Here is a 21,493-nt window from a genome sequence, read left to right as displayed (position 1 = left end):
TCAAAGCCACAAGAACAGACAGGAGAGAATAACACCGTCTGCTAACTGTCCTGACTTTTGGCAGAAAAAATGATCTTTGATGGTGCTCATGCTACTGCTCCATGATACTAGCAGTCCTACCAGTGTGCTGATGATGTCATCAGTGAGAGTCACCAGCGCTCTGCAAAGAGTTCCTTGTCACATGGACCATCAGCGGTGAGAGCCCAAAACTCTCCTCCACAAGATACAGCTGCTATCACCCTGGTTGAATATGCTCTCCTTCCCTTCTCCCCTTGTAAATATGATGCCTTCCCTCCCTTCCATTGTCATATATTATGGGAGGGAGAGTGGGGGTCAATGTTACAAATGGGGAGGGTGGAGGTATAACGTGACCCAGGTCTTGACTACGTCACCTGCAGTGCATGGCATGCAGCATAATGTATGTTTGTCATGTAGTTAAGACTCGCAGGTGTCAGGGGGTGGGTGGCGCAGGGTGTATGTACATACCAGGGGCCTGATCATCTTAATTCAACAGTAATATGATCTCTATTGAATATAGATAATATATAATAGACAGAATAAATCTGTATTCATTGTAATACCCAAGAAACTCACGTCACCAGTTGTACCACTGATTGTGAATGGGGACAGCATTCGCCCCTGTGCATCTGCTACTACCCCAAATACCCTTATTATAATTCTTCACTGAGTGCCCCTCTAAATTATGGCTATCATGCACATTACACCCTTTAATCCAATAACAGTAATGTGTAATAGCAATACAATGTTGAAAAAATGTTTAAAGGTGCTCAGCAAATCTCACTTGGATATAAATTTTTCATTAAACAAGATACATTATTTAATTTTAGACACAATATCATTTAGGCTAATCAGTATGAAAAGGATTATGTCACTACAATAGTTTAATATTTCAATCCATAACCGTAATAATCTGTAACAAAAGAAGGAATGTTGGAATAACAGAAATGAGGTCTAATGACCTTGAGCAGAGCTATAACACGAGTGTCAAATTGTGCTCCCCATGACAACAGCAAAACACCAATAGGCTCACACTTAATCTGACAGCCCTGGAATGTGAAACGGTAGTCTCAGGCTTGCATGCAGAGACTGTACTTTTCCTCCTCCAACTTGCACTTTTGCAATAATTATTTAAATGGCTGAGCAAATGGAAATTACATGGAAACTGCTGGATCTTCATGATTACATTTCACTGTCAAAGTCTGAGAGACAAGTCAGGAGAACAGGGAGGCTGAAGCAATGGCAGCTGGATAGATGTCCACACTTAAACTCGCTGGTGACTCATTCACTGGAAGACAAAAAGACCTTACTCTATGAGTCTGTCTGGAGAGGGGATCTAGAGCAAGTGAATACTTTACTCAACTTTGGGATATCCATAAACTGCCAGTAAGTTCATAGAAATATATGAGAAACAACAGAAACTCAGAAAAACAACATTATTTGGAAAAGCCTACCATTATCAGGCACATTTCTAAATAATTTAAATTCAGGCAGCATGTCCATTGTGATATCTATCATAAGCTAACTGCAACAAGGCTATGGATGTGCTATGTATGTGATTGTTATATTTGATTTGTTATTTGAAACATGGATTAAATAGATTTACCAGCACCAGATAACTTGAGGTGAAGATTGTATGTGTATTTTCTATACAAAGGATATAGAAAACATCTTAAACTAATAATTTTAAAATACAACCTGGAAAGATAATAAAGAATGAGGACAACACAAAGAAAATAAATATGTACCAGATGTTGTTTACTGACTTTGGTACAAAATATAGTTGTATAAGTAAGACACTTATTGGCATCTTCTGTGCAGTTAAATGTTCACATGGGTAAAAAAAAATATTATTCTTATACTAAGACATATTGCTTACTGTGATATATAGTTCATGCAGCATCTTATCTGCTATGTATTTGTTAGAGCATGCATAGGTCACTGTCCTTATCTCTAACCATGGATCATAAGCAGCAAAAGCAACAATGATATCTAAAGGAGATCACATGGTACTATATGAAATAAAATGCTGTCATAGAAAAAGTACTACTACTACATATATAACTGTAAAAGAAAATCTCCTGCTTTAAGGGTATATGAAAGAAAGAAAAAATCGACAGAGATGTAATTAGAAATATATCACACAAATAATAACCTACACTGATTAATTGGAATGGTCAATATAAAGATACATAAATACATATATAGCCCTGGTATCCCAGGGAATGATATATTTGATTTGTTCTTTAAAACATGAATTAAATATATTTGCCTGCAGCATATCACTTGAGCTGAAGATCATGATGAAAACGTCAGCAAGCTTTTTTGTATTATTCGAGCATGCTTTGTAAATCTAAGCTTATTTGTCTTCTACTGGCATTAAAACAATTAAGTTAAGTAATACACATAATAGGTGGCTCATATTACTAAATACCCAGTTGAATAGCAGTCACAGACCGCTGCTGCTGCTGTCATTTTTTCCTCTGAGCAGTAGTTAACAGTTCATGCACATAACCGAGACCTATGATTTCAACACTGTAAACAAACAACAAAAGTAACTAATTTAATACATGGTAACATTATTGTACCTTCAGCTCCTCTCATAACTTAGCAAATAAAGATCTGTTTGGATTACTATTATACATTGTAACCAGTTCTTCAGAAACAACAGTGTTATTACCTTGTATAGAAAATGCACATACAATGGAACATGATGGGGAAGTTTACTAAGCAAACGAGAGTTTAAAGGCCATGATATAACGAGACACAAACATCTACAGTAAAATTATGTTTATTCAAGATTATATATAGAAATGCTGTATACGTGACTTGTCAAATCAGAACGCTAAGGCTGATAGGTTAGTACAGAAGTAGCTAATGAAATGTATATTAATGCCCATGATTTATCACAGATCACTGCAAAATAAATCATATGTTTAGTTAATAAGATAAATATTTTGACATGGTGCAGTCAGGGCTGCATTATTTTCCTTATAGGCAATCATTGCATCAACCTATACACTATTACCATTAAGGAACTTATAATCAGGCCCGGCGCTCCTATTAGGCAAGGTTAGGCACTTGCCTGGGGCGCCGGGCTCTGGAGGGCGCCTGGAGGGTGCCACAGATTAAAAATTTCTTTAAAACTGTGCGGCGACCGCTGGCCATACCTTTCACGGGCGCCGCAAAGCTTCACATACATCCACAGGGAGGGGGGGGGGACTATTGCTCACCACCACCGCCGCCTCTCTGCTAAGTCTCCTCCCCTCCACTCACTGACTGACTGTCGGGCGTGACATCATCATCACAGCCCGACAGTGTGAGTGAGTGGAGGGGAGGAGACGGAGCAGAGAGGAGGCAAGTTAGAAGCGGGTAAGAAAAGACGCACATTTTCAAAATCGGCGCCCCCACCCTGCACACTTACACACTATTTTGTAAGTGTGCAGGGTGGGGGCGCCAATTTTGAAAATGTGCCGGGCGGGGGGCGCCGATTTTGTAAATGTGCCTAGGGCGCCACGGACCCTAGCACCGGCCCTGCTTATAACTCCTCTTACTTAGAGCGTGGCCTTAACTTTGACACTACTAATTTCCAGATTGATTTACCAATTGTGAATGATGATGACTCTATAATTTTTTTTTCAAAGGATAGGTATTAATTACTGATTCATCCCCATGATGGGTAAGTTTATTGATAAAAGCAAAGAAAAGAATACATTTTAGGGCAGTCCCCCTTCTTTAGGTGAAGGTGATTGTTGCATCTATACTCTGGGCACAACTACAGTATACGCTAGATTTAAGGTTGCACCTATTTTAACTATCTCTTGACAGATAAGCACTGATACATTCTGCAGAAAATCTCATACCAGGAACAGTCACTCAAATTGATTTTAACCCATTGCTTACTGAAATGACCATCTTAGTTAAGTGCAATGCCAGGGAACTGTAGCAAATAAAAGTTGTTAAAAAACAGTCAGACACTCTCTTTATCACATTCAGCTTCCCGCTACTCTCCTGGTTCTGTATCATCCTATCTGTATCTACTGATTCATTTTCTCTTGCCAGCTTGTCCCTTTACTTGTCAGCTGAGTGGGATATACAGCCAGATCGTGAAGCAGTGTAGTCATAATACACTGTTTATGAGGAAATCATTCACCAAATATATTTCTTTCAGACAGTTTCCTTTACCATATATTTATAAATATGCAATATTTAATGTGGCACTTTTCTAATGACATAAAGTGGATTACCCGACAGCAAAACATTTTGATCTTGCACCACAAGATAGTCAAATTGCAAGTGTAACTCTATTCTATTAAACAAAAACATTACTATATAAACACCACATAAGAGGCACGGCTGTACTAGTTTAGCGGGAGCAGAAACCCCCAGCCAAAACTCCACTCCACTCCACTGCCGTTCTCTGAGCTTTGTTCCAATCCCACTTCTCATTCAGTTCATGACACTTTAGGCCATCGGAAACTGTAATCCCCACCTAGTCCCTATTTCAACCACTGGCGACAGCACTTCCAAAATAAACTCTGTTGCTTCTCCTTGAATGGGACTTTAACTCTACTATCCTCCTATATTCTGGCAAGAAGTTATGAGGATGTCCTAGATCTGTCCAATGGGATGGTGTAATCTCCAAAAGGATGGCCAGAGATGATGGGTACTATCCGTCTCCCACCCAACACACAATTAACACAGTCACTGAAATGACAATGTTAGCAAACACAGTAGCAGAACTAAACATCAGAGAACAGGCTGTAAATGAATATCATAATGCATCCACCAGTATTTCCCACCTGTATCCCATTGGGATACGCACCCCAAGTCCCACATCTGTGTGGATCGTTTTAGCAGCCATTGTGTTCTATGAGAAACAAGTTACCTGGTAATTTGGTCAGTCTAAATATTTAGTTTCATCATAGGGACACTGCTCCTATGACCCCAGCGCAGGTCCTGACTTCTTAGGGCCTATTTAAAGTTACAAAAACATACATAATTATAACGCCTGGGCTGGTTCCTATTATAAAAGAGAGACCACAAGCGTGGGTTACCCTGCCATAGTGAAAACCATCCTCGGGCTGGTCAGATGTTGGGGGCTAAGAAAACAGCGTGCCGCCTTCCCAAAAACTACCAGCCCTGAGCGGAAAATTGCTTGGGCTTTTCTCTACCACCCTAGTCTATGAGGGCCCCTAAGTTAAACTGTGTCAGTCAATGTGGGTTATCAATATAAAGATTAAATTAGAAATATGTATACATGTTCTACAGTTAATAACTGGAAACAGCTTAAACCAATCATTTAAAAATACATCTTGGAAAAGTTATAAAGGATTAGGACAAAAACAAACAAAATAAACATGTACCAGATGTTGTCTACTCACTCTGTACAAAATATAAAAGAAGAGTTGTATAAGTAGGACATTTATTTGCATCTTCTGTGCAGTTACATGTTATTAAGGTTCACATTGGTAAACAAAAATGTAATGTTCTTATACTGAGACATATTGCTTACTGTGATACTTATTTCATGCAGCATCTTATCTGCTATTTATTTGCTAGAGCATGCAGAGGTCACTGTCCTTATTTCTAACTATTCTGTATGAAACAATGTAAACAGCAAAAGGGATCACATGATACTATATGGAATACAATGCTACAGAATTGTGCCTAGTTCTTTAGAGACACTTCTCTTAGTAAAAGTACTACTACATTTATAACTGTAAAAGAAAATCTTCTGCTTTAAGAGTATATGAAAGAAAGAAAAAATCAAGAGAGGAAGTGTAGCAGACAAAAAATAACCTACACTGAATAACTTGAAGGGTCGTTATAAACATATATAAGCACATATGTAGCCCAGTATCCCAGGCTGTGTACACTGTGTCCCTTAAGGTTGTACAGAGCATTGTCATAAGAGGCAAATGCTATTTGGTGATGTAATGTGCCTATTTGGGTTTACACATGGCTGAATGACACAATGGCAGTGATTTCAAGGGTGCAAATTTACCTCCTCATCTACAAAGCGCAATATAGCCAAGATGCAGGGCCTCTTTCTACCTGAAAAATAACCTGATTTTTACTAATTTTCTATTCATCAATCAGTTCAGCAGGAAGCAGAAACCCGAGCTAACAGCTGTATACTAGGGCTGTGCAAATGGTGTCCTATAAGCCCTACAAGGTTTTTGGGGGGGTCTTTGCCACCCTCCATACACTTATACAATACAGCATTCAACATAGTTCTAACCTGGATAATAATTTATTTTTGCAAATTTAGATAGCGCTGGTGTATATCATCATGTTTGTGTTCCAATTCCTTCAAAGTGAGGCAAAGAAATAAGCACCAGCTAAATATACAATATTGGTGCTGAAGCAGTGATATTATTAACACACTACTTGGGCAAACCTTTGCTTATAGGCAAATTACCTCCTTCATTTAACTGCTCATTTTGTGGTTTTTTTTTCACTTTGTCTTTTACCACCATAGAAGTCCTGCATCAAGTCAGAGTGTGGTATAACACAGTACAAATGCTAACCCTTCGGTATATAGTTATATACAAAGAGGAACACACCACACAGATCAACATAATTACTTTAGAGAATGGTTTGCAATCTGATCACTCTGAGCAGAACAGAAAGAGAGTGAAACAAGCATCTCATAACTCTTATTTAGCTCAATATGAAGAGATAATTCAATTGAAAGCACATAAATCATCCTGAGAGACAAAGGAGTTTGTCAACATGGGACAGTGGACAAGGCAACAAAAGTATACTATAATGACCATGTTACATTTATTATAGCTAAAACACACGTAGCCTTTATACAAAAATGATTTTGCAGCTTTTCAAAATATTTGACTAAATACTGGTACTATTGCAGTTATTGTCTACTACTGTCAACTGTTATCTTAAAATTAATAATTAATTTCATTATACAAGGGGTGCACCACATTGACAGATTGTAGTCATATAAAACAATGAAACATAATCATGTAAAAGAATATAAAAAAATTAAATATGAATATATAACATGACAATTATTTATAATTAAAAATATTTATAATCTTTCAAAACAAAGTTTTAATGCTTTGCAATTGCAGAACCATTTATTTGGTTTGTGGGTTTGTGGGAAATTGTTTCAGGAAATTGGCAGTGTACCAAATCATAATCACTGTGGGCTCATTTAGAGTTCAATGCACGTTTATTTCCCATATGATATGCATCTCCATACGGCACACCGCAAATTATGCCTTATATATAGTTTTCTTGCTTATTGATGGCTTGTATCTCCTTCCTCCTGGCAAGGTTGAATGGGAGTAGACATGAACAGGCAAACGTAAACCAAGTACAGTAAGGGCGTGTTCACGTAACTACAATACAATTAAATGTTGACGCATCCAAAAATACTGGATGGCTGGTGAAACATTCAGCAGCACTATCTAGCTTATCTGATTGGCTGATAGAGTCTTGACCTCTCAAACTGATGTAGTGGGGCCGCTATATTATATGAATTTGTGGACTCACATAACTTCATCGACATTTTCATTTGGACTACTGTAGGGAAAATGATTTCCATGTGATTTCTAAGGGGAAAAAACAACAGATGTTTGTATTTTATTTCAATTAGTATTTTGTACTTCTCTTTGTACGCAATTACATTTTATGTAGGACATTTTACATTCGCATTTATTAGTAACTCTGAATGTACAAGTAGGGTAATGCGACTTTAGCACGTGCTAGTAATTCTGTGAAGTCACATCTATATGCTACGTATGCACTATCGTTGGGCGTAAGCAGTGGTGGGATTCAGCCGGTTCGCCAGAAACGATACCTAATTTTAAGGGCAGTTCGGCGAACCGGTGGCTCCAGACTGAGTCCACCCTCTTCGTTGGTGGGGGGAGCAGGGTCCTTTAAAAAAAAAAGAAATATACTCACCTGTTTGCGGCGTCTGCACTCATGCTCCCTGCTCCGTCTGCACTGTCGGGCGTGACATTCAGTGAGGAGCGGCGCAGAGAGGAGTCAACAAGCAAGAAGACAGAAGAAAAGAGAAGAAAGAAGCCGACAGAAAAGGTAAGTGAAGGAACGGAAGCAAGGGGGAGCAAAAGCAGCATGAGAGTGAGAACAGGGGCAAAAGCAGCATGGCACACTGTGAAGAGGGGCAAAAGCAGCATGGCAGAGTGTGAAGGGAAGCAAAAGCAGCATGGCACAGTGTGAAGGGGGTAAAAGCAGCATGGCACAGTGTGAAGGGGGAGCAAAAGCAGCATGGCACAGTGTGAAGGAGGTAAAAGCAGCATGGCACAGTGTGAAGGGGGTAAAAGCAGCATGGCACAGTGTGAAGGGGTAAAAGCAGCATGGCACAGTGTGAAGGGGAGTAAAAGCAGCGTGGCACAGTGTGAAGGGGCTAAAGCAGCATGGCACAGTGTGAAGGGGAGTAAAAGCAGCATGGCACAGTGTAAAGGGGGGTAAAAGCAGCATGGCACAGTGTGAAGGGGGTAAAAGCAGCATTGCAGTGTGAATGGGGTAAAAGCAGCATGGCACAGTGTGAAGGGGGTAAAAGCAGCATGGCACAGTGTGAAGGGGGTAAAAGCAGCATGGCACAGTGTGAAGGGGGTAAAAGCAGCATAGCACAGTGTGAAGGGGCGTAAAAGCAGCATGGCACAGTGTGAAGGGGGGTAAAAGCAGCATGGCACAGTGTGAAGGGGGAGCAAAAGCAGCATGGCACAGTGTGAAGGAGGTAAAAGCAGCATGGCACAGTGTGAAGGGGTAAAAGCAGCATGGCACAGTGTGAAGGGGAGTAAAAGCAGCATGGCACAGTGTGAAGGGGGTAAAAGCAGCATTGCAGTGTGAATGGGGTAAAAGCAGCATGGCACAGTGTGAAGGGGGTAAAAGCAGCATGGCACAGTGTGAAGGGGGTAAAAGCAGCATGGCACAGTGTGAAGGGGGTAAAAGCAGCATAGTACAGTGTGAAGGGGCGTAAAAGCAGCATGGCACAGTGTGAAGGGGGGTAAAAGCAGCATGGCACAGTGTGAAGGGGGTAAAAGCAGCATTGCAGTGTGAATGGGGTAAAAGCAGCATGGCACAGTGTGAAGGGGGTAAAAGCAGCATGGCACAGTGTGAAGGGGAGTAAAAGCAGCATGGCACAGTGTAAAGGGGGGTAAAAGCAGCATGGCACAGTGTAAAGGGGGGTAAAAGCAGCATGGCACAGTGTGAAGGGGGTAAAAGCAGCATTGCAGTGTGAATGGGGTAAAAGCAGCATGGCACAGTGTGAAGGGGGTAAAAGCAGCTTGGCACAGTGTGAAGGGGGTAAAAGCAGCATGGCACAGTGTGAAGGGGGTAAAAGCAACATGGCACAGTGTGAAGGGGGGTAAAAGCAGCATAGTACAGTGTGAAGGGGCGTAAAAGCAGCATGGCACAAAACTATTTCTTATAACATAATCTAGTTTTCTGTACTTTTTTATTGTTCTTATTTGAGTATTAAATGCATGAAACATTAAACTACCTTTCAGTATATCTTTTGTATACTTAAAACGGTCATTAGGGCAGAGAATCAGTTGTTAATTTATTTGAATTCCACCACTGGGTGTAAGTACACACACCCTAGTTACACCTGACTAACGCATATCCTACTGTTTATCAGCTGGCTGCTTCTTGAGATGCATTGTTTTGAACATAACAAGTAGATCTTTATTTATATGTGATTTTTCCCTATATACGTTGTGTGCCCATATGCGCCCTCCTCTAAATGAGATTATGTGTAAAGTTTTTCTTTGCTCTGTTGTCAGTGTATGTAGATATATCCTCAGTGTGTTCTTGAACTAAGTTGAGGTAAACTTGTATAGGGGGAATTCAATTAGCTGAGAAGTGTATCTGGAATGTCCATGAGACACTTTTGCGGCAGAGATTTGACAGAAATCTCCGCTCATTTTTCCTCACTCCCCATAGTAGTGTGAAGGAAAATGAGCGTCGACCTCTACCGCCACACCGCTGGCAACTGAATTCCCCCCCTATGAACTTTATTAATAAAAAAATACCAGTAGTATTACTGTAAAACATTATTAAGGCTACAATAGGCAGAATGAAATGAGATTGTTTATGGAACATAGCCGCAACGCAGCCGCCGGCAGCTCAGAATAGCCTTATGATATTAGCGACTTTTCCATCCAGATAAGTACTTCTTCGGTGAATACACATGAAGAAGATCACTTGTGCTCAACAAAAGGAAACTAATTATAAATTAATGAAACTGCATTTCATTTAAATAATATATATAAGGAATTTATAGGAAAACATTTTTACCTAGAGAAATGAATACTCATATTCATTTCTCTAGGTAAAAATGTTTTCAATTTACTGTACTGTTCGCATATAAGAATTTTCTTAGGATGACTTTTAAAGGTCTCTAATCCTCTGCCCATGCCTTTGAGTATTTGAACCTTCCAAAGAATCAGCAGGGTTAAATGAAAGACACGTTTTAATACTAATCCCACACATCTGATTGATGGAAGTTTACTTTGATTGATCTTAGAACAAAGTTTAATAAGTGGAGATTTTAAAAGAATATATACCTAACAAAAGGCAGGGGTGTTTGTTTGTTAAGAAGGTATATTGGTAAGAGAGAAACTGTTCACCACTGTACTAGCCTCAAATGCCAGCTTACTGCTACTGTCAGCCAATACGGTAAATGTCCCCTAGTGTGTCCAGTGAAGTATGTGAGATACTCATTTCATATGCGCTATATAACATCTGTACCTTTGAATCAGCAGTTATTAACATTGATTCCTTCTCATAGAGGCATGCTTCCTCCTGGTGGGCCATTGAATCATGACAAGCAATACAAAATATTTCTGTGTTTAACATATCATCTGAAGTAATCTCCTATACAGACACAAACACATAAGGAACATGCAGTATACAAGCAGTCTGCATAGACACACATAACACAGTATTATCACCATCATCACAGAATCCACAGCGCCGCACAATCAACAAAAAATAAACCGGAAAAAAATACAGAAAAATAAGAGACAATAGCAACACTACAATCAGTAAAAATCAATACAAGAGTCTATAGAGAAAGCAACTACAGAAGAAGACACAACTAGAACACAGGAAACATTACACAGAATATGAGGAGATAGGATGTAGAGAGAGCCAAACATGCAAGAATTAACATTAAGAGGATTAGGGTAGTGAATCGAGACGATAGAGGTGGAGTGAAATGGGCAGGTGGAGTGTGAGGAGGGAATATTCTTAGGATGGGGCCAGGTAGGCGAGTATGAAAAGATTTGAGGGAGCATTTGAAACGTTCGTTGGGGGTGAGTCTGATTGGGCAGGGAGTTACAAATGTGGGGAGCAGTGCAGGCAAAGTCCTGAAGGCAGGAGTGTGAGGTGGCGATAGGTGATGAGGATAGGCGACTGTCATTGACACAGCATAGTGGGCGAGTAGGGGTGTATTTCTTGAGAAGGTCAGATATGTAGGAAGGGAAGGCATTAAAGAGTACTTTATAAGTGACGTTAAAGCAACTTGAATTGTATTCTGGAAGCAATGGGAAGACAATGGAGGGTTTTGCAAAGAGGCATAGCATAAGAGTAACATCGGGGGAGGCAGGCTAGTTGCACCGCCGCTCTCAACACAGATTTCAGGGGGACAGATATATGCCAGGCAACTCAGAGAGGAGAAGATTGCAATAATCAAGGCAAGAGATGACAAGAGCATGGATGATGGTCTTGGTGCCATACAAGGAAAGGAAAGGGAGAATCTTGGCAATGTTGCGAAGATGGATGCGACAGGAATGGGGAAGAGACTGGATATGGGAAGTGAAATTGAAAGTCAATGATGACCCCCAGGAAGTGTGCAAGGTTAACAGGGGAAAGGGCAACACTATCAACCGTAAGGGAGACCCGAGGAGAGGATATGACATTAGATGGAGAATAGATAGCACTGATGAATGTTTATCAACCGTGTATTCTGACCATGTTACCCATAGCATCTCATTTTTGCTTTCTGCTTCATGTAGTTCAGTATTTCAAGACTTAAATATTTGTATCCATTAGGAGGTATTGTTTTCTGGTTGTGGAGCCGTGAATACAAGGTATTAGATATCTTCAGTATTCAAAGAAATGCTTGCTTTATAAGGAGGTCATTTTTAAAGGGAATATACACCTTACTTACAAGAAGCTGCTTAGTAAAACAGCAAAGAGACTCTTGTGTATATACATGTGTGAAATGATTAATATAATACTGATTGATATGGAGCTTCTGTATGGCCTACTTGTGTTTGAGCGGGAAAGACATTATGGTTTTATTACTGTAGTCATAGGGACAAATCTCATCTCAAGGCAGGTCACCCACATGGAACAACACCCTGGGTAATAAGGTGGGAACAAGTTCATTCAGAGATGCAAATTTGTTTATGTGATTTGGATTTTTGGGGGAAGTAAATAGATTTTATTTGTCTCTCCCATTGCAGAGATTACAGAGGATGGACTCCACTACACATTGCTTCATGCTGTGGAAATCTGGCTCTGGCGAAATACCTTATACAAAAAGGAGCTTCTGTCAATGTGAGGGACTTTTGCAATTATACCCCACTTCATCGTGCTGCATGGAACGGGCATACAGAGTTGGCTGAATATCTCTTAGAGTGTGGTGCATCGCCCGATGCCTTGACTTCTTCTGGAGAAACAACAATGCATTTAGCTGCAGCAAACGGACATCTATTTTGTCTGAAAACATTAGTGAAGTATAAGGCTTCGCCCATGATCAAAGACAACAACAACTGGATTCCGCTACACTGGTGCTCTGTTAATGATCACATGGATGTGCTGGATTACTTAATGTCTCTCGAAGTCTCCCTAGGAGAGGGCAACATAGGCATGACAATGCTCCACCTGTCTGTAGCAGCTGGGAACATACAAGTCACCAACTACATATTAAAGAGAAAGGTAGATGTGAACGGGAAGGACTCCAGTGGGATTACTGCTCTGCATCTAGCAGCAGAAAGTGGTAACAATGAGGTAGGTGGATTCATAAGAAAACAAGTCTTGTCAAAGCATACTGAAAGAAAATAATATATATATATCCAGGGGCAAACACAGGATTTTATGGGGAGATGGTGATTCCACATTAACTCTTAAATGGAAACTGACATGCTACACTATTTCTATAACAATCACAAAGATATAAAAAAAATAAACTTGTAATATATAAAATGTATCGTGCCCTAGAGATCTTCACTTCTCTAGAATTGTTTGTAAGATTTTGATGCTGGCCAAACACATGGTGGTGTTGCTGGCTGTTTGGGCTTCATTAGACCAAATTGGCCCAAATTTGTCATACATTGTCATACATGGGACCAAGCTGATTGCCCAGTCTTATGGAGAACTGACTGGAATGGTCATGATATCAATCAGGACAGGTGGAAAATCCTATCCCCAGGAAGCATTGTATCATAGAATCCACTGCTCACCTACTGATGGGATTTGTGACAATTTGGCCATTTATATTTGTCTAGTGTACTTGGTCAGTGGAATTTAAAGGATAATTTGGCTTTTCAACAGATGGTTCTGCAGTTAAAACAAAGTCCAAGAAATATTTTCAGATATGGAACTTTTATCCAGAATGCTGGGACATTTCTTGGCTTTTCTTGTAATTTGAAGCATTATATAAAAAATCTACTAAAACACAATTAATTACCCGTCTTTTCAAGCGCTCTCCCATGTGAAGCAGTGCTACTTAAAGGGTCTGTAGGAGATGGAATTGACAGGTAACAATTTAAACCAGTGATGGAAAACAGCTGGCCCTCCAAGCCCTCACCTGCTGCCCCCAGCTCCTTCCTGCTTTATTGTCAGATGTTTGTTACACTTGTTTAAAATGTAGGTGATATGTTATTACAGATAGATGTCTTTGTTTGATTAAATTATTGTTTTAAGTTATCACTGAGATTAAGGGTATTGTGTGGTCATTTTGAAAGTTAGAGGCCCGCAAGATGTGTTCCGCGAAGTGTATTAGGTTGCCGATCACTTTTTTAAATTGTATAATATTACCACCGCACACCAGTAGCCATTGTTTTTGCTTTCTGAGTTTTGGATACCGACTATCCATAAAACATATATCATGCCTGTATCGTCAAGAAGACAGCAGGCTTTAAACCACTATCAGTAAACTACCTATTCTAATGAAACAAAAATACCTTCATATGTTTACCTTCTTTAAAAGTATTTAATATTTTATTTAAAGCTAATCATCTTTAACAGCAAAGTGAATAATGTCTGTGCAGCAGTTTATTTAAAATCCTTATCTGCTGCTTTAAGCTGTTCTTTTTTAAAACTAGGAACTCACAAACATGTCTATAGAGATGTAATTTACAAAGTGTGTCCAGGCTGAGAACATTTGGTTATGTACCTAGAGATTGAAAGGCACATTGTGTTATTCATTTGAGTAATGTAGGTACACAATGTGTTGCTCTAATGCCGCACTGTCCTGTTCATGTGGTGCCAACATAAATTAGTCACTCAGACATTGGAATAATCAAATATGGCCAACAGGTGGCAACACATAGCCATATGTGCACTGAAGCTTAAATGACTTTATTACTTCACTTTATTTGTGAAAAATGACTGCGCTACAAAGATATATATGAAGAATGCAACCTATATGCCATAACTATATGCTTATGGGCTAAAATCAGGGTTTCCCAAACACAGTCCTCAGGGCTCCCTAACAGTGCAGGTTTTCTGGATCACATGTGACATAATTAGGACCACTTGTGGATGTTACAATGTGTCAGTCAGTAATGAATACACCTGTGCTCCAGCAAGGAGATATGGAAAACATGCACTGTTAGTGAGCCCTGAGCACTGGGTTTGGGAAACCCTGGGCTAAATACTATTCAATAAACTAAAGTTTATCCAGGGCCAGTGCTCCGTCACTATGTGCCATACCTGGCTATTTTCTGAACCTCCCATCCAGAAGAATGAGTCACCAAGCCACTGCCCTTTTTTCAAGACAGGCAGAACCCAGGAGGGTGGTCTATTTTCCTGGAAGTCTGGGAGGGTTCCTCAAAATTCAGGTACCTCCTGAAAGTTCAGGAAGAATAGGCAAGTATGCTATGCGCCTGTCATTGATATAAAGGGGCAGTAGCCATCAGCCACTTACGTATGAAGCTGCCCGCTGCTGCTCCTCCATGTTGCTGATGAGCTGGAGGTGTGGCGCTGGACTATGATGTCACAGCACAGCCGCAAACTCCCAAGACGAGAAGATGCCGCCACTGCTCCACACAAAATTAGAAACAAGGGAAGGGGAAGGCAGCCCTGATCGTAAAAGTCTGTTAAGATAATACAGGAAACTATAGATCGCAAAATAGATCCTGAGTGTATATAATAGCTGGTGCACCTACTTTGACAGCAGGCAAAGCCGGGTATTGTTAGAAAACAGAGGTTACTATATGCAATAAAAGCAGTTGTTAAATGTTGTGGAAACATTTCTAAATTATGTGCCATTTTCCTGCCCTCCCCCCCCCCCCATGATGAAAGTGGGGAGGGGGGCAGAGAGGTTGTCCTCCCTCAGGCGGCCGCTGGGCCCTACCTGTCATTAGCTTTACACCAGCAAGAATTATCACTAGATAAATGTGTTATTGTATGTTGTAACTGATTTAGTTTACCTTATCAAAATACTTATTAATATTTTGGTGCAAAACAGTGAAGTAAAATAAAACGGTATACCGCAATGAGACCTCAGCCAATAACATTTCCCTGTGTCATTTCTTCTCTTGTTTCAGATAGCAGAGTTCCTGCTGAGAAAAGGAGCCTTCTTGCATTCACTAGATAAAAACCATCTCACTCCATTACACCGTGCTACAGGGCGGGGTCATACTGAGACAGTGAAACTGTTACTCAAGGAAGGAGCTCTTGTAAACAGCACCGACTTGCTACACCTAACACCTTTACACCACGCTGCATACAGAGGCCATAACGTGGTATGTTTGTGTCTCCTCCAACATGGAGCAGACATACATGCAGAGGACTGGCTTGGGAGAACAGCACTGCACCTGGCTGTAGAGAGGGGGCATGCTAGTGTGGTTAAAGCTCTAAAGGAATGGGGAGCGGATCCTTGTGCAAAAACCAAGTGGAATGAGTCTGCTACAGACATGGCTGTGCGAGGCAGTTACAAGGATATTCTTAACATTTTAAATATGGGGGGTATGCATTTATGCTAAAGCTACAACTAAGTTTAAATGACATTTATTATGTCTGAGCCATAATATTGGATTTTATTTTCTTTACATACTAAATATCAAGAACATTTTCACATATGATAAACTATGTGAAACTAATATCCACTACTTTAAAAGTAACTTTTTATCAGTTGTTGTATTTCTTTCCTCGCCACACATAGTCTGGTTTTTTGACACAACTTCTGATATACAGTCTATTTTTTTTATTATTTGAATGGCCCCAGATCTGGTTATTGGAGGAAGGATGGCCTTATAGGCCGCATATGCACGATGATTCCTGTCGCCCAATAGCCATGCACACACAGGCTGATGAGGTCATTGGGAATCAGGATTTGTTGTCCTGCACAATCAAAACCAAATCTGAACCAATTCAATTTAGTGATTGTTTTGGCCCTATACACTGCAGATTCTGGTCAATTTGGATCTAGACGATTAACGGTTTATGATGGTCCCTTAAAAACTGACAACCATTTCTTTCTTTTTTTTATTAAATAGACATTTTTTTTAAATAAAAGGCATATAAAATGTAGTTATTAGGAAGAAAATTTACATATCAATGTCATGTCCTAAAAGTCATAGTACAGAGTTTGCAGGGGTGAAACACACTTACATTTTTGACAAAAGCTACATTGTAGTTTGATACATATTTAGAATAAATGTAATGCATGCACAGGTACATAAATGGCAAATACACAGTTGTATGACGCATAGAAATCCTGCATGTGTCTACAATCTATACTGTAAATAAATAAATATATATATATATATATATATATATATATATATATATACATATATATGCAAATTAGAGTAAAGCCACAAAGTACTGTTCGCTACAGCGAATTTCCTGGTTTTGTATTTTCCAGTATTTGTACTCCATTTGTTTCCCCTTTATTTCTATATAAAAATGCACTGGTGTAAATGAAGCGACTGGCCAGCTGTGCGTACCTGTGACACAAAATAAAGAGGTTTAAATCTTCAACTAACTGTTTGGGCTGAGTTTCCTACACAACACCTACCTAATCACAGTAGCATTTTATGGTAAAGAAAGAAGAGGCACATTCATGGGATACTCCAGTATTTTATAAAGAAAGATGACCTCTACGGCTATTGATAGAAACAGAAAGAAATGAAAGTCTAGTTTCTACTATACATTTAACATGACAAATCCTGTTGAGATAAAATGACAAAACCTGTCATAGTTTAAAAAAAAAATCAAATATTAATAGTAGAGTAAAAATGCATTGTACATTTATTGATAGATATACTTTTCCAGAAAATGTCCACTATAAATCTGTGCTAGTCCCTGTCTTTATTCTGAGCTAACTTACTATAATGACATTAACATTATTTTATTTATATGATGGCAGAGAATGAACAAACTCTTACACTAATGTAATTTGATCATTCACAGTCAATTAGGAGCCTGGGTTGACAGTTTGCTAACGTCAGGATGATGTCAAAGAAAGTTCTCAGGAGCATGGTGAGCATGTTCCTGCCAGAACATGGGTTGTTTACTATTTCATTAATGCTACTATATAGTATTTAAAAATTCCAAATTTCAAATGCCAGGCAGACCAGTGTCAGGTTATTGAGCTCCCAACATGGTGTTGTCCTCACTCACTGCGGTGGGACGGTGGCTTCAAATCACGACTGTCCCATGGACATTGGGACAGCTGGAAGGTATAAGAAACAAAACAATTGGAGAAAAAGCTTTATTACTGTACTGCATTGTAAACACTAATTTATTTATATGTTGCCTGCTCAGATATTTTTGTTTTATTGTGTAGCTGTGTTTAGAGAACACATCTACAAACACTAAAACCAGCAAACCAGAAAAAAAATAATTGCGAAACAGCACTTTGTTCACAAGCCTTGCCCTGCGAATCAAAGACTTTGCATTAGGGAGTTAAAATTTTCTGATTATCCTCTTCTTGCAGCTTTTTATAGCTTTGTATTGTGCAATTTAGGTCATAGTGTGACCTCGCCGTAAATATGCACCGTGTTTATGGAGTAATACTCATCTCTCACAAGTGCTTTATGTGACAAATATTACAATGAAAAGTTATAAACTTGAAAATATTGGCAATAAGAAATGTACACAAAGTAAATGTAATATTCATTTTAAATAAATCCATATACACACTTTTTTTAATCTGTGATGTTAAAAGTACATACTAGAATGTCCATCAGAAAGGACTCTGCCTTGGCTGCGTGTAAGATTCAATGTAACAGTTCTCACTATTCGGCTGTCTCACGTTGGTCACAGCTTTTACATCTGATTGTAAGCATGCACGCTGCATTTCACCTGTTCCACAGTCTTTTGGAGCAGCCCCCAACATTGCTGCTGGTCCTCTGTGTGCCCACACATATTCTACTGCCTGAACCGCAAAGAGAAAACAAGATTCTTCTAGGATGTTAATCCCATTAAATAAATCAGGCAGACAGCCTACAAAGCATCAAAAGAAAAATAAAAAAACAAATAAACACACCACATCCCAGAATGGTAAGACAGGGGATGTCCTCACCAGGTCCAGGCTACCAAGTACAGACGATTGCATGCCAACAGGTAGATGATTCCCATTTTTTTTCCTCTGGAGCACTGAAAAAATACTTCCCATACAAGGAGTTTGCAACCTATCTAGAACAGAACAGCACTGCCTCATCTGCAGAGTGATGGAACAGGAGACTGAACAGAGGCAGTTTCCACCTCACTATAGGCTGCACTGAAAGCATAACTGGAAGGAAGGAGCCCAGAAAAGAGGCAGCGATGGATCACGGTGTTGCTGAAGCCAGAGAAGGTAAGAGGCAGTGGGTTGGGAGCAGAAGGGGCAGGGGTTTGGTACATCCTAAATCGTCATTTACCCAACCAGCATGCTAAAAGCCTGTCCAGCAAGCCAACTGAAGACACTGCCACCTCTCTAATCCATGTCCGTACTATCCACCACAAGAAGCTCTGGTGCAGAGCAGGGGGCTTGGAGCGGACGGGGTGGATCACTGATCACTATGCAATTACATACTGACCATGCTTTGGATCTGTCACTCTCATGGATGACCTGTGGGGAGGGGAATATTTTTTATGCAACAGGCTTTGCACAGCCTGTACATACCAACATAGTAAATGTTGTAGAGGTCACAAATCTTCTTTAAAAATACAGTTCATTATCCAGTTTTGAACAAAAAGCAGAATCTTAATAAAGCCCTCATGTTGTGGTCGTTATTACCTTGAGCTTTAACACCTATTTAAACACAGCTAGCTCTCATTCTCTGTGGGTAGACATATAAAGTACTCAATTCTAAAATGCAAAAATAGATGTAAATTAAAAATAACAGGGACGTACTAAAAGGTATGACAGCTTCAGTCTGCTAAAAGGAATGCCAATAGACTTCTTGTTAGGAACCCCTCTAGCCGATACAGCACAACCCGGAGTCTGCTCTGCCAGTCTGGTGTTCACTGGAGCTCCTAGTGGTGGGGACAGACTTGGCCGCAGACTGACAGAGGGTCGTGAAGTGCGTACCGGCTAGGGAGAACCCAGGTAAGCGGAGTGAAGTCCAGGCAAGGGTCAAGGGCCGGCAGCAGACAGATCCAATAAACAAGCAGAGGTCAAGGATCACGAGCAAACAGGTAAGTCGGTAAACACGCCAGAGGTCGGGGTCACGAGAAACACAGGCAGGGTCCAAATCCAGGCAATGAGTCATACACAGGCAATCCAGCAGAGTATCCACAGTACAGGGACAAAGGGCAGAGCAGGTCAGCAAACTGGTAACAGGAAGCTATAACCGGCAGTGAGGCTGCAGACCTCACTGCCTTAAATAAAAAAGGCCACCAATCAGAGCCTAGCTCTGAATCCTACACAGCCCCTGGAATGATTAGATTAATCAGCCCACAGGCTGTATTACTTTGCGCGCATGCGCCCGGCTACTAGCACCGCCGGGACGCAGCGCTACAGCAGAAGCGTCTGGCCGTTGCCTTAGCAACGGCCGGGCAGGAACCAGAAATGATGTCCCGGTCGTCAAGGTGATGGCCGGGACGCCAGAGGCCACAGTAAGCGAGCCGCGGCGGCTGTGAGTACCGCCGCGGCTCGTGACACTTCTATGATAGCAAATTGAAATTTTATGTATATTTTAAAAAATCTTATACTTCTTAAATATACCTTCCACACACTGCTAAGGTACTTGGTCATGTTTTACATGTGGAATGACGGACAATTACTATGGAATGACAGCTGTTTTATATGCCATATCAATGCAAAAACAATTGCTCTTCTGTCATGGTAAACACCCCGATTTCTCCCACATCCCCTAATCCCACACACTAATCCCTTTGCATATGCGCTCCCCCATACCTGTACCCCACCACACAAGTCTCATAATGTGGAATGACAATTACTGTGAAATGACAGCCGTTTTATACGCCGTGTCAATGCAGAAATATATTTTTTTTTCTCTGGAACGTTTGTCTCAGACACGCATTGGTGAAAGTAGTTGATCCTGCTGGTGCTGGACAAATTAGTATTGGTTTTATATGCTGCCAGGTCTGAACTTTGCCTGGCTCAGACTGTTCATGGATCGTTGCCTGTCTTAACCATTTGTTTGGATCTAACCATTCTCTGGATGGCCAACAGTAATAACGTTTCAACTGGATATTGACCATTTATGGTTTACTGCCAACTACAGAACTTCTTAAACAATGGACCTTATTCCAGAATTGTGTGAGTACCTGCATTTCCGTGTATTTTATTCCTTTTACGATACTGACTATTGTCTCCAATATATTCCTGTGTCATTCAGAAGGCGTATAAAACAGCTGTCATTCCACACTAATCGGCCATCATTCCACATTATGAGACTTGTGTGGTGGGGTACAGGTATGGGGGAGCGCATTTGCAAAGGATTAGTGTGTGGGATTAGGGGATGTGGGAGAAATAGGGTTTTTTTTGGGGGGGGGGGGGGGGGAGAAATGCAAGTTTTTACTGTTATTTCTGCATTGACATGGCGTATAAAACAGCTGACATTCCATGTCATTGAATTCCACATGTAAAACATGACCAAGTACCTTATCAATAAGTGTGTGGAAGACATATTTAAGAAGTATAAGATTTTTTAAAATATACATAAAATTTCAATTTGTTATCATAGAAGTCTATTGGCATTATTTTTAGCAAACTGAAGCTGTCATTCCTTTTAGTACGTCCCTGCGTTATTCCCTTTACTCTTTTGATAAAAGCACCTAATACCGCAGG

General features: G+C 40.2%; 1 protein-coding gene across 1 annotated transcript; it reads left to right on the top strand.

Moving 5' to 3' along the window:
* The first annotated feature begins 1,048 nt into the window (after positions 1-1,048).
* On the top strand, positions 1,049-17,232 carry LOC142142718 (uncharacterized). Its single transcript, XM_075200558.1, has 3 exons — positions 1,049-1,404; positions 12,486-13,032; positions 15,795-17,232. Exons 1-3 carry the CDS (start codon positions 1,154-1,156, stop codon positions 16,230-16,232), a joined length of 1,236 nt encoding a protein of 411 aa, XP_075056659.1. The 5' UTR covers positions 1,049-1,153; the 3' UTR covers positions 16,233-17,232.
* The last annotated feature ends 4,261 nt before the right edge of the window (positions 17,233-21,493 follow it).

This window comes from Mixophyes fleayi, chromosome 3 (genome assembly GCF_038048845.1).
Source record: "Mixophyes fleayi isolate aMixFle1 chromosome 3, aMixFle1.hap1, whole genome shotgun sequence".
In the NCBI taxonomy this organism is placed as follows: domain Eukaryota; kingdom Metazoa; phylum Chordata; class Amphibia; order Anura; family Limnodynastidae; genus Mixophyes; species Mixophyes fleayi.
The sequence above is the reverse complement of the archived record's forward strand: the minus strand, read 5'-3'. Positions and strand labels throughout refer to the sequence as shown.

Coding starts and splice junctions, on each gene's coding strand:
- LOC142142718 (XM_075200558.1), top strand. CDS start 1,154: ATGGCTGAGCAAATGGAAATTACATGGAAACTGCTGGATCTTCATGAT. Junction 1,405..12,485: donor GGGATATCCATAAACTGCCA/GTAAGTTCATAG, acceptor CTCCCATTGCAG/AGATTACAGAGGATGGACTC. Junction 13,033..15,794: donor CAGAAAGTGGTAACAATGAG/GTAGGTGGATTC, acceptor CTCTTGTTTCAG/ATAGCAGAGTTCCTGCTGAG.